This window comes from Hippocampus bargibanti, linkage group LG05 (genome assembly GCF_051943395.1).
Source record: "Hippocampus bargibanti isolate YZ-2025 linkage group LG05, ASM5194339v1, whole genome shotgun sequence".
NCBI lineage: Eukaryota > Metazoa > Chordata > Actinopteri > Syngnathiformes > Syngnathidae > Hippocampus > Hippocampus bargibanti.
The window spans coordinates 20,449,307-20,468,735 of NC_142738.1; the positions used below are offsets into that span (position 1 = coordinate 20,449,307).

Sequence of the window (19,429 nt, forward strand, 5' to 3'; positions counted from 1 at the left end):
TTAGACACGAGTGTGCCATTTTATTCGCCCCGCCCGCCTTCTTTTGTCGCGTTTTATTCCGCGTCCGTGGAATCATCGGACTCGCGCCTTTTGTTGTCATAAAATCTCTGCCAGCACCTACGGGACTCGAAGTGAATGCAGATGACATAGAGGAGCTTGTTGCTGACCATAATGAGGTCATCAACACAGAGAATTTGATTTGCCTTCAAGAGGACAAGCAGAAGCAGGCCATTCAACAGGTGATGTGCAGGCTTTTATTGAACAGTTCCATTCAGAAAAGGCTATAAGAATCATCAACATGATGAATGATAATGTGATGCCTCAGTTTCGTAAGACCTTACAAGTCAGAAAGCAACAGGTGTCAATGACCATCACAAATGTAAATAAAGTGACTTTATTATATAGTGCAGTGTATTTCTTTCATTACAATACAATAGCACGTTTATTATACATAGGATAAGGTAGGTTGTGTGTAGTTTTAAGGCTTATTTAGTTGAAAAGTATATTTTATGGAAACCCGGGAACGGATTATTCCCATTTTAATGGTTTCCTATGGGATTTGTTTTTTTTTTTGAGATACAGTTAATTCTGTTTTGTTATCTACAATGTTTTGCATTTCGAGAACAATCTGGAGGAGATTTATGTTAATCACAAGACGAAACCCATGCGACTTCACCCATCCCTTCTGCCATACTGTGTTGCAGAAATAAAAGAAATAAAAAGACACATCCACGCGTCTGGTCTCAATAATACGGCAGCATCGTGGAGATGAAGACAGTCACTATACATATATATATATATATATATATATATATATATATATATATATATATATATATATATATATATATATATATGTGTGTGTGTGTTTGTGTGTGTGTGTGTGTGTGTGTGCGTGTGCGTGTGTGTGTGTGTGTGTGTGTGTATATATATATATATCAGTGACGTGCAGTCAGGGGAGGCTGTGCCTCACCTGTCATTATAGAAATAGATAGGTAGTAGAAGTGGCGTAGAGACGAGGTTGATTGCAAACCCGGAAGTGACGTCACGAGTTGTAGCGTCCATAGTAACGTGGCTTGGCGTAGAAATAGGATAGTTTTGAGCGTATTTAGGTCTATTTAACGTATGGATGCTGTAAAAAGGAACAACAGTTGGGGGCCGCAATGTTTCGCTTACGGATGCTTCAACTACAAGCTGAAAAACAAAGGAATTTCATTCTTCAAGTGAGTGAAAATGAAATTTCTATAAAAAGAAAAAAAAATAATTCGTTTTGCGATGTTTTAACGACTAATTTTCGTCCTATTTTCGATCTTCGACCGTGTATAAGTACGTTCTAGCTGTTCTTCATTAAAGAATTACAGTAAAGTCTTGTTATATCGATTCAAGGGAGTCCGAAAAAATATCGATATAACCGGGACTATCGATATATCGACCCTGTTTGCATGTAATTTTCTCCGTGCGTGCATAGAAATAGTATCGATATAACCGGGACTATCGATATATCCGATATCGATATCACGAGACTTTACTGTATATGTGCCATGTTCTTCAAGATTGTCACTCGTGTTGTTGCTGCAGTTGGCCATCTAGCCCTTTTCGATTTGGAACACGAGATCATAACCCGAGATGGTATTGAGAACCATACCATAGACCTCATCAGAACCATCACTAATATCTTCCTATCTGTCCGTTTACACCATATCACTCGCCTACAGAATGATGACCCGATGAAGAGTTTTCTTTGATCAAAACTGAATCGCAGTGTAATTTTTGCAGGTCAATGAGGTTAGAAGTTTCAAAAAAATTCATCTCACTCAAGTCATCATATGGTTGACTAATTAATCAGCTTTCATTGTTTTACTGGCTGTGACAATTGCACACTCAATGTTGCTGTAAAAGTAGTGGAATATCTTGTTCAAATTTCTGTGGTTGTATATTAACTGAAAAATTAGTTTAACAATGCCCCCAAAAAAGGAAATTTTAAATGATGAGAGTGATGAGGACAATTTAAATTTGGCATTATTATTGAAAAATAATTATTAATATTAAAGTGTTGGACTATACACAGTGTTACCTAATCTTCTACAATTTCTGATTTAGTCCAATTCCGATCACTAATTAAGTATGATCATTCTTTATGAATGTTATTTTTTTCACGTTTGAAGATTGGTTACAATCACACTCAAAAGATAATTATACTATGTATTTGAATTTTCAATCTTAAAGAGCTGTCATTTCTATTATTCATAACATTTTTAGACTCTGAATAAATATACATCAATAGTGGTGTATTTAATTGCAATTGTATGTTTTGGATTATAAAAAAATTATAATCCAAAGCATATTTGATCTTGAAAGTTGAGGTTTTTGGACTTGTCCGACTTCACATAGCGCCGAAAGACGACGTGAGAGTGAAGTAGTTGTCTTCTAAAACATATTTAGCCACAAAGTATTAGAATTTCGTCAAATACCGGAATAAAATCGACGAAAAACGAGCAAAAATTATTCATATGGTACGGAACTGTGTCAGAGGCTACAACTCGTGACATCATCAGTGACGTCACGACCTGTTGACCGCGGGGGCGCAATGCTATTGCCTCCTTTGGGCACTTCTAAACCTATCTATTTCTATGCCTGTCATCATGGAAATATCAAATGACAAAATAAATTAAAGTTATATTTATTGAGTGATTTGTACTTTCACGTTCTTTTCCATTTAACTTCACCATTTTTGGATTTTGTTTCAAAATCGCTGAATTTTCACATTTACCGTTCAAATACTCAGTATAGACGAGCGGTGAGGCAGCAGCCGGCTGAGCCTCACCATGGATTGCGCAATGAGTATGCTAACTGTGCTGGCTTGCTCTGCAGTGAGACCGCGTTGCTGCCCCTCTGCATATCGCTATTGAAGTGTTCAAACACTTTTAGTATATGAACTAAATTTCTCCACTTTAGCTGGTGTATATAATGTACAGTCACTTTACATTATAAACACTGTACTACAGTGTTTAATTTATTTATTTTTATCAAAACTGTGTGCATAGGTGAGGCACACAGTTCTCCTGCCTCATGACAGGGGGCGCTGGTGATTACACAGATTCTTCTTGCCCCTCCTCGGCTGCAGAATAATAGAATTAGTGAGAGCAAGCTACAGTCAACAGTTAGCAAGTTAAGTGCAACCATCCAGTCATTTTTTCGTGTTGCTTGGCCTTATTTTCAGAATGGACGAAATTTAAAGAAATAGAGAGACTTTTAAAACCGAAGAAAGATAAGGAAAGCTTCTACAAAGAAGGTATAGATGCCTTTCTTCAGAAGGAGTGGCGCATGGACTTCATTTATAAGTAAAGATAACACGATAATAACGTTCTTTTAATTCTTTTTTTCCATGCTACAGTTTGTATACAGTATATAAAAAATGCTGACATGACATTTTAAACAAAACACGTTAACTGTTGTCAATCAAATGGTGAATAAGGTATTCTGTAGAGTTCATATGTTTGTAAATCTGACTGTGATGACGTCAGTGCCTCACCAGCCATGAACCTCACCGCACGTCACTGGTATATATATATATATATATATATATATATATATATATATATATATATATATATATATATATATATATATATATATATATATATATATATATATATATATATGAGTTGCCCATGACCATATTCTCATGACCATATTCTCCTGCATTTTAATATTATGAAGGGTTGTGTTTATCATTCCATCTGCGAGGAATGTAATTGTAGGGTTGGTAATACGTACTAAAATGTAGACATTTACAAATATCCAGGCTTGTTCATGTATTCAGCAACAAATAATGTGTTTCAAAAATGTTTTGCTCATGTGTCATTTGCATATGTGTCTCACAGATAGGCTTTGAGTTTGAAATAAGTAAGCCTGTCATTACATATGAGAGAAATATTGTCATGTTTTTACTTTAACACACACACGCAAACACACACCTATATATATTAAAGGAAATAAATACATTTAGTTAGCCATGTTAATAAATATTAAAATAATGAGTTAATCAGTATAAATAGTCCTTTGCTTTCAATAGATGGATGAGTGAACAGAGGTGGAATGTTTGTCTGGGGATGTTACAGGCACCAGGGGGCCAAGGTTTCAGATGGTTCTCATCACCCAAAGGAGGTGTAAGGTTACAACATGACCAACGCTGCTTGACGGTGACGCAACTTGAGATCTTTCCGTCCCCACCCCACCAAGAGGTCAAAGAAACCAAATCGGAGGACGACACGACAGACCAGAAGAGGGATCCAATCAAATGCTGACAAACACATACACAGACACCTTTCAGTTTTATCTTTTGAATTTATAATCCGCCAATGTCACCACTGCACCAAAGCAATAGGAAGGCAAGGGAGAGAAGAGCTGTTCCCAAAAGGTCACCCAGAGCTGTGAGATAAGGTATTGAGTAACTGTCTGGGTCTTTACCCTTCCTCCACAAACAGTGAACCATACAGTCAGCTATACACAACAAGGAAAAAACCTGTGAGACAGAAACATTGAGTCAATGCATAAAAAAGGTGACAACGTGTATAAAGCAGGAGGACGCATCAGACTCACCTGAATCAACGAGGCAGTCGAGAATGTGACTGTGAAGAGCACACTGGGCATAGTGTGGGCCCCTTTTATCAGGTGAATAATGTATAAGAAAATCAATTGGCCAGGGATGACTATGAGAAGTAGCACCTTTGCAGATTTATGATTTGGTGCTGCATTAAAGTCAAAAATGATATACGTCATCATTTATCATGAACGTCCCCCGTCCCCAAGTGTTGAACTCTTTGACACTTTACCTGATCCAAAGAAGGTGCTGCAAGGTTGGTAGCACCTTTTATGATCTTTAGGAACCTCCCCGTGTGAGAAATTCAAATGCAAATTTGTGGAAATACGGCTAGCTTGTATAGAGACAAGGTTTCCTCCAATGCCTGTTAAAAAATAAGGGAAACAACTGAAAGAGATGCCAGCACAAACCTTTCCGTCATCAAATAAAGAGAGGATGCCATGATGGAAGAAGTTATACAAGCCAAGTCGAGGAGGACTTTTACTTCTACTGCGTATTTCAGCAATGCCTAGATGTCATGTAAGCATTGGATTGCTCAAGGCAATCAATTAATTGAACAGTGATTAGACATAAGGGGCCCCAAAAGTGGAAGTGACCTCATCAAGATTAAGGTGGACAGGTGTGGTGGGTGCACGTGACAACATCCCTTTATTTTGATTTGCAGCTATGAATCACATCATTTGGACACAAGTTTGGCCCCACAGTGGCATCACCGATCCTGTCTATCATGTCTTTGGAATGACATCCGTCAATCAAACTCTTTATCTATTCATCAATCTCTTTATTGTCTGGCCAATCCAATTGAGAACCCCACTTGTTACTCACCATTAATAACTGGGGCATAAAGTATGATCCCGGCCAAGTTTGGATCTGACACCGTTTTATCCAGAATAATGCCACCCAGACTAAAAGAGACATGAAAACCAGAGAACCAGGTTTCAGATAACAGATAGTAAATACTTCTAAATATGTGTGCATTGTAATGTATATTCCTCATATGCAGCAGTATTATTGTAATTTTAATTAAAAAAAAACAATGCAAATACCTGCTGATCACCATTGCTGTGATGATTGGTTCCCACCCAGTACGGAGGAGGATCCAACTCGCAGGGTGTTTGGAGGAGATCACAATCCACAAAGGTATCAGGCACAACAAAAACAGATCCAAGAGGTACAACACGTACAAATACAGCTCTGTCAAGACAAAGTACGATAATATAATACAAGGAAACATTTATTTGTGCCACAATGGAGAAATTTGTAATCAACAGCAGCAAAAATGATGGGGTCGGGAGTTGGGTTGAAAGTTGACAAAGAAAAACATGTATTGCTTGCACAATTTAATTGTTTCACATTCCATTTCTAACTAACTAAAAAATAAAGTAACTATATCGTTACTAGGGTACAGGGGGTGTTGGAACCTATCCCGGATGTCTTTGGGCAGTAGACAGGGGACACTCTGAACCGGTTGCCAGCTAATCGCAGGTCACACAGAAACGAACAATCATACCTGCTCATACTCACGCCTAGGCACAATTTGGAGTGTTCAATCAGCCTGACATGCTTGTTTTTGATGCATGTTTTGGAATGTGGGAGTGATAGAGATTAGACAGAATAAGAGGCTATCATATTTAAAAGTTTCATGTTTAGCTGGCCAACCAAACAAATGATGATCTGAACACTCCAAAATTGTCCTCAGTGGTAGAGTGAATGTCTGCTTGTCTGTCTGTGCCCTGCGATTGGCTTGCAACCAATGTACCCTGTCTGCTGCCTAAATATTGCCCAAATCCTCACGTGTAAAGTGGTTCAGATCATGGTTGGATGGATTTTTATGCGGCGAGACAGCAAGCGGGTGGAAAGATGCTAAAAGTTCACTCAGCCAGATCCAGGAAGGATATTTTGAGTTTTCTTTATTTGAAGTTGCAATGGATGTCGGTTTTCGGCAGACCACAGGTAACACTTCTCTCCAGGCTGTCCTTTCTCCCTCTTCTTCCTCCTCGAAGTGACTTCCTCAGTCTAGTTTTAAAGGTGGTTCACCTGAGCTTCTGGCCAATCAGGTCCCAGCGGCAATTGGCCATTCCCAGGTCGTTGCAATCACCTTCTCAGAGACAATTAGCTGTTGCCCGACTCTCCTGTTTTGTATGGGGAGAAACGTGCACCTTTCTCCCATCCAAAATCCAGAAAACACGACATTATTTAACACTTCTCTTGGCATCATGACATGGAGGGATGGATGGATGGATGGATAAATATTCTTGGGGGACAGATAGACCTTCTCTTCATTTATCTCGTTTGTAAATTTTGGATAGTGAGCGTCTTGGCCATCCAAACGCAGGCTTGAGAAATTAAGTGCATTTGAAAGTTTTATTTGCAAAATATTTTGGGAACCCATGGTTTACAGACAATGGATGCGGATCACTAGTGGAAAGAAACAAGGGATTCTCAACGTGTTTGTTTCATCAGAAGGGTGATCCCGAAACTTATCAGGACTTGTGTTTCTCCTCAACCAATTTTAAGCTTGTATCAACTACCACCTTTCTATGCCTAACTGATGAGGTAGTGTGCTTCAAGGACACGTCTGGATACAAAAGAGTTTCATTGCACACATGTAAAATTATAATTGCATGACTAAATATGGGCAGAATACACACTTGTATCTCCCTTTCAGAGACAAAATTAATTAAATAAACGTAGCAGCTGGTGCATTTATTGTAACTAATTTCAATTAATGGATGCATGGATAAATGGATGGATGGATGGTTGGATGGATGGACTTTTGGGGTGTCTCCTTCGAAGGCTGCACTGTGATTATACATATACAATACAATTCAACTTACCTATTAAGGAATAGAACCACTGACTGAAGCATGCCAGTAAGGCAAGAGTGATGAGGTCTCCGAGGCTGGCTGCGAGGGGTGTGGCGACATTGTCAGGGTTGATCCCTGTTCGCATTGAGCCAATAATCACTCCTACCATTACAATACCTAGACAGAATGAAAATACAGCTTGTGGCATACTCTATTTAATTTTGATGAACATGAGTGCTTTTGATTCCATATACAGTATCTGTGTTTTCAATACTGCATTTTTGGAGATCAGTTCATGATGTCCTTCATCAAATTGTTCTATTGAGCAGAAACTAAATCTTAAAAGTTTGGTTGATGAGCATAATGTACGATAGATTCACAATAAATTTAATGTGCATTGAAACTTACATATTCAACATGTTAGTAAATCTGCAATGTTAAAAAAAAATCTTAAGAGATAAGAAGTATAATGCTTACAAATAATCACACTTACAAGTGACGATTCTTCATAAAGGGAGGAGAGAAATTTGGTTGATCCATTGATGGAGAATAGAAATACACAATATTATCATGTTAGAAAGTTCATTTTGTTACACGATTGATTGGACTCGAAAACGTGTAGCACAAGAGAATAAAGGGTCAATTTAAGATGAACAGACCCAGAGGCACCTGGTAACTGACCACATCTCAAAAAGGAAGATTTAACTTCAATGAATGGACCCAGAGCCGGCTGTTAACTGATAGTATGGAAAGGAAGATTTAACTTCGGCCAATAGGGAGTACTTGGTACATACACTCCAACACGACAAGAGGTTGCGAGGCCAGGTGGCAGATGTATCAGTTCATGGAAAGGCCACTCATTAAAGTGTCTGTTTCTGTTGGTTTTTCAAAGGTGGTTTTTTTTTCCAAGGGAATGCCTTAGCCTACAGGGGTCAACTGAGGGGCATATTATTAGGGGCGCCCAGGGGTGTGGTATTGAAGAAGGGAGTATTTTTCTGATATATCAGTTGGAATTTGCAGAAACTGTCAAGAAAAAAAGCAGCAGGAGCTGCGGGTTGTTGGGTTTTTCCGTGTCCCCCCCTTACCTTGCAACAGCGAGGCCACAAACGTGGTACAAACGCTGGTTGTACACAGAAGTACAATGTGATTAAATGGTATCCCTCCATCAGCAATCCAGCCGAATAGAATAGCCATCAGGGAGGCTAAAAGGCCCAGAACAGTTGATTGTAGCTGCAAGAGAAGTAATGTCAGTAAATAGCACCCATGGTAAAATACTAAAATGGCTGCTCGCTGGTGAATGATACATATCGTTTTTAACAGACTTTTCATATTGAACCTGCTTGAGGGCCAGATTTCCAAACATCAACATCCATTTTTCACTTGCAAGTTCCATTTTTCCTGCATTTACCTGAAATACAAGAGATTTAATACACAAAAATTAATGATGACTTTGTGATTTTGAAATGTATGAAAAATAATCATTTTAATCAATTATTGCATTTACAACTAGTACAGTAAATTGTTTGGATAATGAACCCCCTGACCCACCTATACACACAGACACACGCTCAGATAGATGCATTGTTGAAAATAGCCAAAAACAAACTGCAAAAATAATAAACACAAAACACACAATGCACGCACACACACACACACACACACACACACACACACACACACACACACACACACACACACACACACACACACACACACACACACACACACACACACACACACACACACACACACACACACACACACACACACACATACAGAATGTCTAATGAAATGTTAGCTTCCACAAACCTAAACTATGTGAACTAACTTTAATAACTCGCGTCCCATGTACTTGTGTGTATTGGTATGCCTAGTTCATCTGCTGTCACAGTCTTTACAAGTTAGTGTGGCGTTTCACAAGGGAACAGGAATTCCATGATGCATGGAAGGGAAACAATGATTCCGTGGAAGACAGCTTTATTAAAGCAGGCTATTGTAGATGAAGTCATGACATTAAAGTGTAGATCCATTGGTTTGCTTTTAATAATTAATAATCACATGTGAATGAAAAACAAAAACAAAAAAAAAACATTGACTCTTCTACTGTAAATAACACAGCCACCTTATGTTTACTCAATATAGTTACATATATGAAATCTGATTTTTTTATACTTGCACTATGAACACTTCTTTACGGAACATTTTTTTTGCAGAGTTACAGTAGACATCTCAGACCTCTGACATCTCTATTATGCTTAGAATACTTTGTTTATCTTTCCACTCCCCCGACCCCCCTTCAAATTACTACAGTGGACTGCAATTTCCCCATTGTGGGACGATGAAAGACTTTCTGATTGCTTTTTTAAAACTTTTTTTTACTATTCACTTTCATGAAAAAATACGTTTTTTGTAAAAGTTGAACAGAAGGAATTGTTATTTTTGTTGATTGTCACCATTTTTGAAATTTGGGGGGCTGATACAGTCAATTACTCGTGCTAATTAGCTGTTTCTAATGGAACCTCTTGATTGCAGCACGTAGCACACATAGGTCACCGCGCTACTGCCTAATGTATTAATTCTACATGCAGGCCGGGCGTTATTGACTAAATGACGGAGGCTTCGAGCCGGATGAAAATTGACCATGGGCTGCCTTTGGTCCCCAGGCCGGACTTTGGACATGTCTGGTTTCGAGAAAAGCCTTGTCATGCTCCAAAATGACTTTTCCGCTGACTTCAATATGGGTCAAGACATGCTACCAAACCACACACATGAAAAACAATGTGACCTGCCCGTTTACAGTCATCGACATGTTCAACGTGGCAAGAATGATTATATTGAAGAGAGTGAGGTGTGCAAAAATTTGCTCCAATAGATTAAGATTGCAAATTTCCCCATTGTGGGATGATTAAAGGCTTTCTGATTCTGAGCATGCTCCTGCAGTTTGTATGGCTGAGGCACAACAGCGGTGTGATTGTGAGCAATGTCATCAACATGATGAGTCTGCTCAACTGGTTACCCATCACCAATGTAATATCGGCTTGGCAGTGAAATAGTTGCTTTCAGTATGTGGCTTGAACTGCGGAAATATCAGAATTTGGGAGCTGTCTGCGTACCATGCAGTGGAATTACGCAAAATGAAATTGTGACCTGGCCCTCTCATCCAATATACCTGAATGCCAACTTCACTGATGATGATCTTTCTGTCTGAATGGAGAAAAAAATATTCTATAGAGTGGAAACAGTTCCAGTTGCATCTTGTGTACACCGTAACATGCATACTGTCACATCTCGTCGCCGTCCTGGGCGCGCCCCGCCCCTCCTGTCACCTCCTCCGCTGCTCCCGGGGAGACGGCCCCTCCCATCATCACGCACCTGGGTCCCCACAGCTGATTGTCATTCCCTTGATTGTGCCTTCTGACTATATCTACCGATCGCGCTAGACAGTCGCCGTTGGAGTATTCTGAAAGCCACCCTGTTACTTCCGTGCCGTCAGATCAGCTGTCACCGATCTCCCTCACTCACCTCATCCTGCTGTCATTTTTTCATGCGTGCCTCAGTAAAGACTTTTGTATACGAGTATCTGTCTCGCCGTGTATTTTGGATCCACACTCCCCGCTTTCCTTTCGTCACTCGAGCCCAGCCCTCGAGCCTCAAGTGACGTGACATATACAAGGCCTCATTCTTAAGTCCATATCACATATTATTTGTGGTACAGTACAGTATTCCCACCCACACTCACAGCGGTTGACAGTCGAGAGGCAAGAGTCATTTCCAGGTTTCCTTTCATGCCCAACACAGCAGGAAGCAAAATGAAGATCTCTGTGATTTCTTGGAATACATCCCAGCTCTGCTATGGAAATGGAAACAAGAGTAGAAATATAGTCAATCAAATCCTAAAAGCTACTATCCAATGATACTGTACGCAGAACACATTTTGTTGTTGTTGTCGTCTGTAATCAGTCAGCTCAGCTTTGCACTTGTAAATATGGGTTGTTGCAATATATCTAAATGCATTTCTTGACTCTGCACTATGTACAGTCTTGTTTATAGAACGGTTTTTGCACATCTACATTTGCACAGTATACATTTTTACACATTGACATTTTTATTTTGTTATGCTTAGAATATCTTGTTTTCTATCCTTTCACTCCCACCCCAACCTCATCCCTCTTCAATTGCTGCTGTGGACTGCAAATTTCCCCATTGCGGGACGAATAAAGGTATTCTGATTCTGATTCTGATTCTGATCAAGAGTCACAGTCCCTGATTGTCTGCCCTTAGTGACTTCAAAGTCACTTCAAAGCCACTGCCAACGTCTTCAAAGACGTTGTACATCCTTCCAACCCATGATCTGGCCAGACACTGGGATGAACCCCAGGCCTTCCCAGGCTTCTTGGTTTGGCACAACACTGCCATGCTATAGCTGAGGGTGGGCGAGGTATTATGTTACTTTCACAAATGATTATGTTTTTTTCCGCATTATAAGCTGCACCTTCAATGAATGGCATATTTGAAAACATTTTCCATAATAACATGCTTTCTGACAACCCCATTCATTCCAAGAATGAATAAAGAACTACAGTATTTTAATATTTTCTCTGAGATTAAGTATGAAAATTTAGGTGACACAGTTTGTCTTTGAATAATATCAAGTTATAACATGTAGTGCAACATTTATATTACAGAGTGGATGAGAACTTTTCCTCCATTCAGCAAACACATGAAAACCTTTCTGATGTCGTTACGGTAAATTAAACATGAGTGCAATCACATTACAGCAACACTCATAATAGTGGAAAGAAATAACAATAACAACAATAAATCAATAACTCAATGTTGTTATCAAGTTAATGTCCAGATTCACAATATGACCAACCTTGTTCAACCGTAAACATGCAAAAGAAATACATAAATCTCACTTTATCAGTTCAGTCAATGTGTAAGCACTCCTGATTACAGTACAAGGTCAACTTTTGAAAAAAAGTGAAAGCTTTTAGGTGCGCCTTATAGTGCGGACAATACTGTATGCACCGAACAACTTCCACAGCAAGAATGGCTCACTTAGAGATATGCCCTTTAGTATTGTCAAAGTCTGTGATTGCAGCAGGACATCAGAAAATCCTTAGATTTTTAATCGATAAAAAAGGTAACTAAGAAGTAACTTTTCTATCATATGTACTCTTCAAAGCAGGATTTCTCAGCTGTTGTAACCCTGGAACCACAAATGTGTTCATGTCACTATGACCCGCATTTGGGTCACAACCCACCACTTGAAAACAATTTATTTAAATGACTTAGAATTTCTTCACCTGAACCACATCAAGAAGCAGTCCAGCAGAGATGGTTCCCAACCCAGCCAGAAGGAATGGAACCAGTATCTGCAGCACCAAGGAGCAGACTGACTCAGGGGGTTGTGGAGCTGAAATCTTTGCGTCATGAGACTCACTAATTCTTGTCCCACTATAATGCTCATTGGGCAAAAGTGAGTCTGTCTCACTGTAGTCCCGTGGTTGATAATTTACAATCATAGGTGAATTATTCAGTCTGGAGGTAAGATGGTTCGGTCCTGCAGAGTGTTGTGGTAAGCCATGGTTCTGGATGGACCTTCTGTCCTCTGACCCACTTGTCTGCACGTTCCTTGACTCTGGGAATACCATTATGTCAAGTTGGGCTCTGGCAGAATGGAATCCTGCTTCACATGTCCTAAACAGACATCAACATAAACACATTCATTTAAGGAACTCCATTGGCCCATCTCATCAGTTTTCTGGTCTCTTGGCATTTTGTTAGGTTCTGTTTTGTTTGCAACATACTAAGAGAGAGGTCATTCAGAGTCATCTCATGCAAAGATTGCCTTCATTGTTAGTCAACATACCAAAGTCTCATCAGCAGCACTGACGTTATCTTGTCTGACCAGCATACGTGACTTAATTTGACATTCCTGAGTGTGAGACAACAGAGGTCATTGTCAAATGAGCCTTGCTATGTAGAATAAAATGTACTAAAAAGAAGTTGGAGAAACAGATACAGAAATTTCCTATATCATTCAGGGGATGCCACAGTATTATGACCACTGCCATAGATGATTATCGGATGACCTCTAATCAATGATAATGTACGTTATGGAAAAAAAATGTGAGCAGAAAGTATTTCTATTCTTACAAATATTTACTAGTCAAAAACATTTTCATGGTTCCAATGCAGAGATATGTACCAAGTACCTGTACCAGAGATGGTGAATATAGAGCATGTTTGAACAGTTTCTCCCTCCACAAAACAATGGTCAGTGTGTATGTATGTGCATGTACTGTACATGGTTGTGTGCGCATGTGTGTGCATGAGTGAGTGTGTTCAACACCTTAATATTTAACAACCTGCTACCTTAAATTAATGACATGTGATTTTTGTTTTTAAAAGGTCTTACCTTTATTGTTTAGTAATTCCACAGACGACAACTTCTTACGCTGCTCTGCTAACTGTGATCTTGCGTTGTGGCATCATTCTCACAAAGAGTTAAGTGTGACAACCTCCCACCCCCACCCACAACAACTGCATACACTCTCTTACCATGACCGGAACAAATCATTTAGCACATTTTTGGACAGATGTTTGTTAGGAGAGCTGAACTACAAATCTGTGAGTTCGATGAAAAGGTTTCTTCAGCCATCATCTGTACTTCTTTGAAGGTGTCGGACGTTTCGCTTCCCATCCAAGAAGCTTCATCAGCAAACTAAAGTCTTACTGGTAGTTTCGGCCCTATATATACAGTAAAGTCTCGTTATATCGATATTCAAGGGAGTCCGAAAAAATATCGATATAACCGGGACTATCGATATATCCAACCCTGTTTGCATGTAATTTTCTCCGTGCGTGCATAGAAATAGTATCGATATAACCGAGACTATCGATATATCCGATATCGATATAACGAGACTTTACTGTATATACCTACTGTCCAGACATGGCGGTGCCGGACTCTGCTATGATAGGTCCTGCTCTCAGGTTGGGGGGAGCAGAGGACTAATCCCTGCGGCTCCACTGATAGCTTCTATTGTCCTGACTGACGACTGGCCTGATTGCCCAATTTGCCCTGGTATCATCTCATCAGCATGACTAATCCTATGTTGCCTAAGCAGTCTATTGTACGAACGATCCAAATTGAACCTCACCCAACCATTACGGATAAGAGAACGATTTTGCTGTTTTATGAAAATAGCTTCTTTTACTCACCTTTCAAACCATCTATTTTCTTTCACTAAGATTTTAACCTCATTGTCGTCAAATGAGTGGTTGCTTGCTTTTAGGTGCATATGTACTGCCGATTGAGGCCCACTAGTATTATCCCTGCGACATTGATAAAGTATTTTTTTGAGAATTTGTTTAGTCTCCACAATGTATTGCTCTTTACAATTTACATTTTTACAATGTATTGAATAAACTACATTTTTTTATTTGGCAGCCTATCTTTTGGATGCACAACTTTTTGCCTTAAAGTGTTTATCGGTTTGAAATAAGTAGGAATTTTGTGTTGCCAAAGGACTCTAGTTTTTCAGAAACTCCTGCAATGTAAGGTACTGATACTCCTCTCCTTTTAGTTTTATTGATTTAATTGTTGGTTTCATTCCCTATTCTTTCCTTTTGACATTTGTTAAAAGACCACTGAGGGTAACCACAGACTGTGAGTGCTCTCCTGATATGTTTTCACTCCTTTTCTCTACCTTTGACGCTACCTGGCCGCCATTCGGTCCGCCAAGAGACTCAACTCGCGGCAGGCCCGATGGGCACTATTTCTCAAACGCTTTAACTTCACTCTCACCTACTGCCCAGGGTCGCAGAACATCAAGCCTGACGTCCTATCTCGCATTCACGAGCCGGCAGAGAGGGAGGAAGTCATCGCCAACATCCTGCCGGCGCAACACATCTTGGGCGCCCTGAGGTGGGAGGTAGAGATGAAGGTGCAGGAGGCCCAGGGGGGTAACCCTATCCCCAAGGGTTGCCCGGTGGATCGTCTATTCGTCCACCCCGCTCTACGCACCGAAGTGCTGCACTGGGGACACACCTCCAGGGTCGCCTGTCACCCGGGGGTCAACAGGACGATCCATCTCATCGCCCAGCGGTTCTGGTGGCCGGAGTACAGAAGGGACATCACGGAATTCGTGAAGGCATGCCCCGCCTGTGCCCGCGGGAAGGTCTCCCACCAACCCTCGACTTCTCCAGCCGCTACCGGTCCCCTCCCAACCCTGGTCCCATATCTCCCTGGACTTCGTCACGGGCCTCCCCCGTTCCCGTGGCAAGATGGTCGTCCTCACTGTGGTGGACCGCTTCTCCAAGTCGGCCCACTTCATCCCGTTAACCAGGTTGCCGTCCGCCATCGAGACGGGCCAACTCCTGGTTAACCATGTCGTCCGTCTCCACGGGATTCCGGTGGACATCGTGTCGGACCGGGGACCGCAGTTCGTGTCCAAGGTATGGAAATGTTTCGGTCGGTCCCTAGGGTCGTCGGCAAGCCTGTCGTCTGGCTACCATCCCCAGTCGAATGGCCAGACGGAGCGCAAGAACCAGGACCTGGAAGCGGCTCTCCGGTGTGTGTGCCTCTACCGTCCTGCGTTGTGGGCTCTCCACTTGCCGTGGGTGGAGTACGCACACAACACCCTGGTCTCCTCAGCCACAGGTCGGTCTCCTTTGATGTACGCCTGTGGTTATCAGCCGCCGCTGTTCCCCACCCAGGAGGGCCAAATGGAGGTCCCTTCCATCGAACACCACCTGAGACGAGCCCATCGCGTGTGGAAGGAGACCAGAGCCGCCCTGTCGCACACGGCATCCCGGAACGAACACATCGCGGATCGTCGTCGCCGCCAGGCGCCAGTATCTACGATGTATGATGTGGGCGTAAAAATACGCCTATATTTGAATTGCAAGTGTGTGATATAATTATATAAGTCGTAGTGATTTGCTATATTAACCTAGTTGATTGCAATTGCTTTTTTAAGTATTGAAGTTTGGGTTTATAAGCTAAATTGAAAATAGTATATTCACACCTGTATTTTGTGACACTCTACTGTACATTTAAAGTTAAAACGGCTAAGCCTAAAGGTATATTTACACAAAAGGGAGAATATATTTACATTTCACCTACATTTTGCTACACAGTCAACATGCCACGTGAAGGTGAAATAGAGCAACCATGTCTCAGAAGAGCAAGTTGAAACAACAGTAGATGTAACACGACATTTGACGAAAGCAGATTCCACACAGCCTAGGAGAAGTGAACGCACTCGCACACGAACTGAAAAGGGACAGACACTTGTAGACGACAAGTTGAAAAATCTGCAAGCAAAGTTTAAAGTGACATATGAAAGGTGGAAACATAATATTAATGGACTAAAACAGTCAGCACATACAATGATGATTCTGACCTAATGTATATAATGAGCAGAATAAATGCAGCTCAAGCTGTGATTGACTCTAAGCAGTCTTCATATGTATCCCAAGACGCAAGACAAGCTGCAGCTGAAGCAGCAGCATCAAGAGAAACTCTCAAAGTCATACGTCTGTGTAAGCTCTCAGTCGTACAGGAGTGGTCCATCGATCGCTCTCAAAGTCATGAAAGAAATTAGTGAACAAGAAGAAGAAATCCGAAGACTGGAGCTGCAAGATGAAAAACGGAGAGCTGAAAACGAAGCAGAAAATGCAAAGAAAAGAGTTCTGTTCATGGCAGAAAGTACTGATAGGAAAACAAAGCTAGAGGAGAAAAGGAGAGAAGTTGAACGGTTAGAGGAACTCAAAAACCTCAGAGCAGCAGAAGCCAAGGTGACAGGTCTACAAGTGAGAGGTATCAAGTCTCAAACCAAGATCAAGCTCATGGTAAGCTACACTCAGGAATACATTCCAACGAATAGATCTCATATGCCCACTAGTGAAACAGCAAGCTTTTGGCCACACGTAGAGCATCTAGCTAGCCGATGAATACCTGAAGAACCAACTGGAAAACATACGGTGGTCAAGAAAGTTCTGAAAGAAGAGAAAGACCATTTTGAAGAAGCTAAGAAAGTTCTTGAAGAAGAGAAAGAACTCAGAGAACCTTCTCAAAAGGAGAAGGTTGAGAAACTTCAAAAGGAAGACACAGAGGTCAAAGTATCTTCAAAGCATGTCAAGAAACCGCAAATACAAGACAAGGAGATCAGAGAACCTTTTCAGGAACCTAAGAAACATCTGAAGGAAGAGAAAGAAGTCAAGAAATCTGAGACAGAACTCAAAGAAATTTCTAAGAAAAAAAAGTATGTTAATAAACCTAAAAAGGGAGTGAAGATAGTCCAAGAATCAGTACAGAAAGAGACAGAAGAGAAAGTAAAATGGAACAATGTTAAGTTGAGCAAACCTTCCAAAGAACAAAGGTCTGTGGAATCGCTCAAAGAAGATGCTGAAAAACTACCAAAGAAACCCCAGAGAGAAGAGAAGCAAGACAAGACCCGTCCTCAAGAAGTTGACAAAGCTCTAAAAATAGAGAGTCCCGTCAAGGAACATCCCAAGTAAGTTCATAAACCGGATTTAAAGGAGCAAGATACCAAGAGACACACCAAACAATTAAAACAAGAGAGTTAAAAGAGTTAAACCTTTGGTCAGTGACACAACATTAGACAACAAAGGCATACGCACATTCCAGCCACGTTATGTAGAGACGGCTAGACACGAAACAGTTCTATTGCTAGACACATGGTAGAGAATGCAGTCCAGTCTTTTTTGTTTTGCTTTGTTTAAAAATATATATACTGTTGTGTCAGGAAGGGCATCCGACGTAAAAGCTTGGCCAAAACAAACATGCGGATCAAACCTCTCAAGATGGAGGACACTGATTTGCTGTGGTGACCCCTTGAAGGGAAAAGCCGAAAGGAAAAGAAGATATACATTGTAAATGGTTCAAGAATCACTGTGTGATTGCTGGGAGTGTAACTGCAGCTGATACATTTGTTTATAACTGCTATCCCATAGTTTAGCAACAGATGGCTGTGCTTTATTTTCTTGACATTGCGTTGGGTTGTTGTCGCTTCTGGTGCAGGTTTTGCTTTCCACACTTCATTATTTAAGTTTCATTTTACTGAGAAGACGGCGAGAATCAACATTTGTTTAGCAAGGAAAAGACAAAAGGACAAAGACCAAAAACTTCTATTTCGGACAGAAAGCGGGCAAAGTGGTTTGTACGATTTTATTACAGACGTTTTATTTCATTGATGTAAAGTCCAAATGTTTGTGTAAATAATAGCTATATTTTTATACTTGTTTGTAGTTCTACGGTGGTGGTGGTGGTGGTGGTGGTAGTGGTAGTGGTGGTGTCGTTGGTGATTCAGCATGCAAGTGAAATCACATGAAAGAATTAACCATCAGTACAAAGAACCGGAGTCCTCTGTTTCGAATGGAAGCACAGAACGTTTGACGGAAGCCATTGTGTTATGTTGGTGGGAGGAACTGGAAGTAAAAGGGAAGAAGATAGGATAAAAGAAGAAGATGGGTTGTATTGGAAAGGAGTACCCTATTTGCACTTTAAGGAGCACTGGATTATATGATGCACATTCAAAACATTTAAAAAAATGTTCTATATATAAAGGACACCATATTATAAGACGCTGGCTGACGAGCTGATCATTTGAATCAGGTGCGTTGCTCCTGGGAGAGCTGGAAAACAGGCAGGACAGCGGCCCTCGAGGATCGACTTTGGAGACCCCTGGCCGACACAGACTGATTGGAGAGGAATGTTTGGAATATGAACGATCGGTTAAATGTAGGTGTGATCGGTCTGGTAATGCAGTGGCGGTCCGTGCATTTCACACCTAGGCCTTCAGTGAAGTCCTGCTTGGTCCGACTTGAACAAATATCCCTCGTAATACCATAATTTATGACACAACGGCTGGAGATATCATTTACAAAAGCACACGCACGCAGTACTGGCCGTGGCATCACCTTAATCGTCTACAACACAGGCTATTTTCCGGAGCAATTACACATCAATAAATCTGCATCAGCA

General features: G+C 40.8%; 1 protein-coding gene across 2 annotated transcripts; it reads right to left on the reverse strand.

Moving 5' to 3' along the window:
• Positions 1 to 3,720: 3,720 nt before the first annotated feature.
• On the reverse strand, positions 3,721 to 13,905 carry slc41a2a (solute carrier family 41 member 2a). Of its 2 annotated transcripts, none has more exons than XM_088996148.1 (12): positions 13,835 to 13,905; positions 13,286 to 13,351; positions 12,720 to 13,113; positions 11,150 to 11,257; positions 8,747 to 8,818; positions 8,496 to 8,640; positions 7,441 to 7,587; positions 5,650 to 5,797; positions 5,429 to 5,508; positions 4,836 to 4,967; positions 4,603 to 4,751; positions 3,721 to 4,525 (listed from the first exon to the last, which is right to left on the reverse strand). In XM_088996148.1, exons 2-12 carry the CDS (start codon positions 13,294 to 13,296, stop codon positions 4,349 to 4,351), a joined length of 1,563 nt encoding a protein of 520 aa, XP_088852274.1. In that variant the 5' UTR covers positions 13,297 to 13,351; positions 13,835 to 13,905; the 3' UTR covers positions 3,721 to 4,348. The 2 variants fall into 2 exon arrangements, with proteins under 2 accessions (XP_088852274.1, XP_088852273.1); XM_088996147.1 differs by having other exon boundaries at positions 11,150 to 11,260.
• Between the last annotated feature and the right edge of the window lie 5,524 nt (positions 13,906 to 19,429).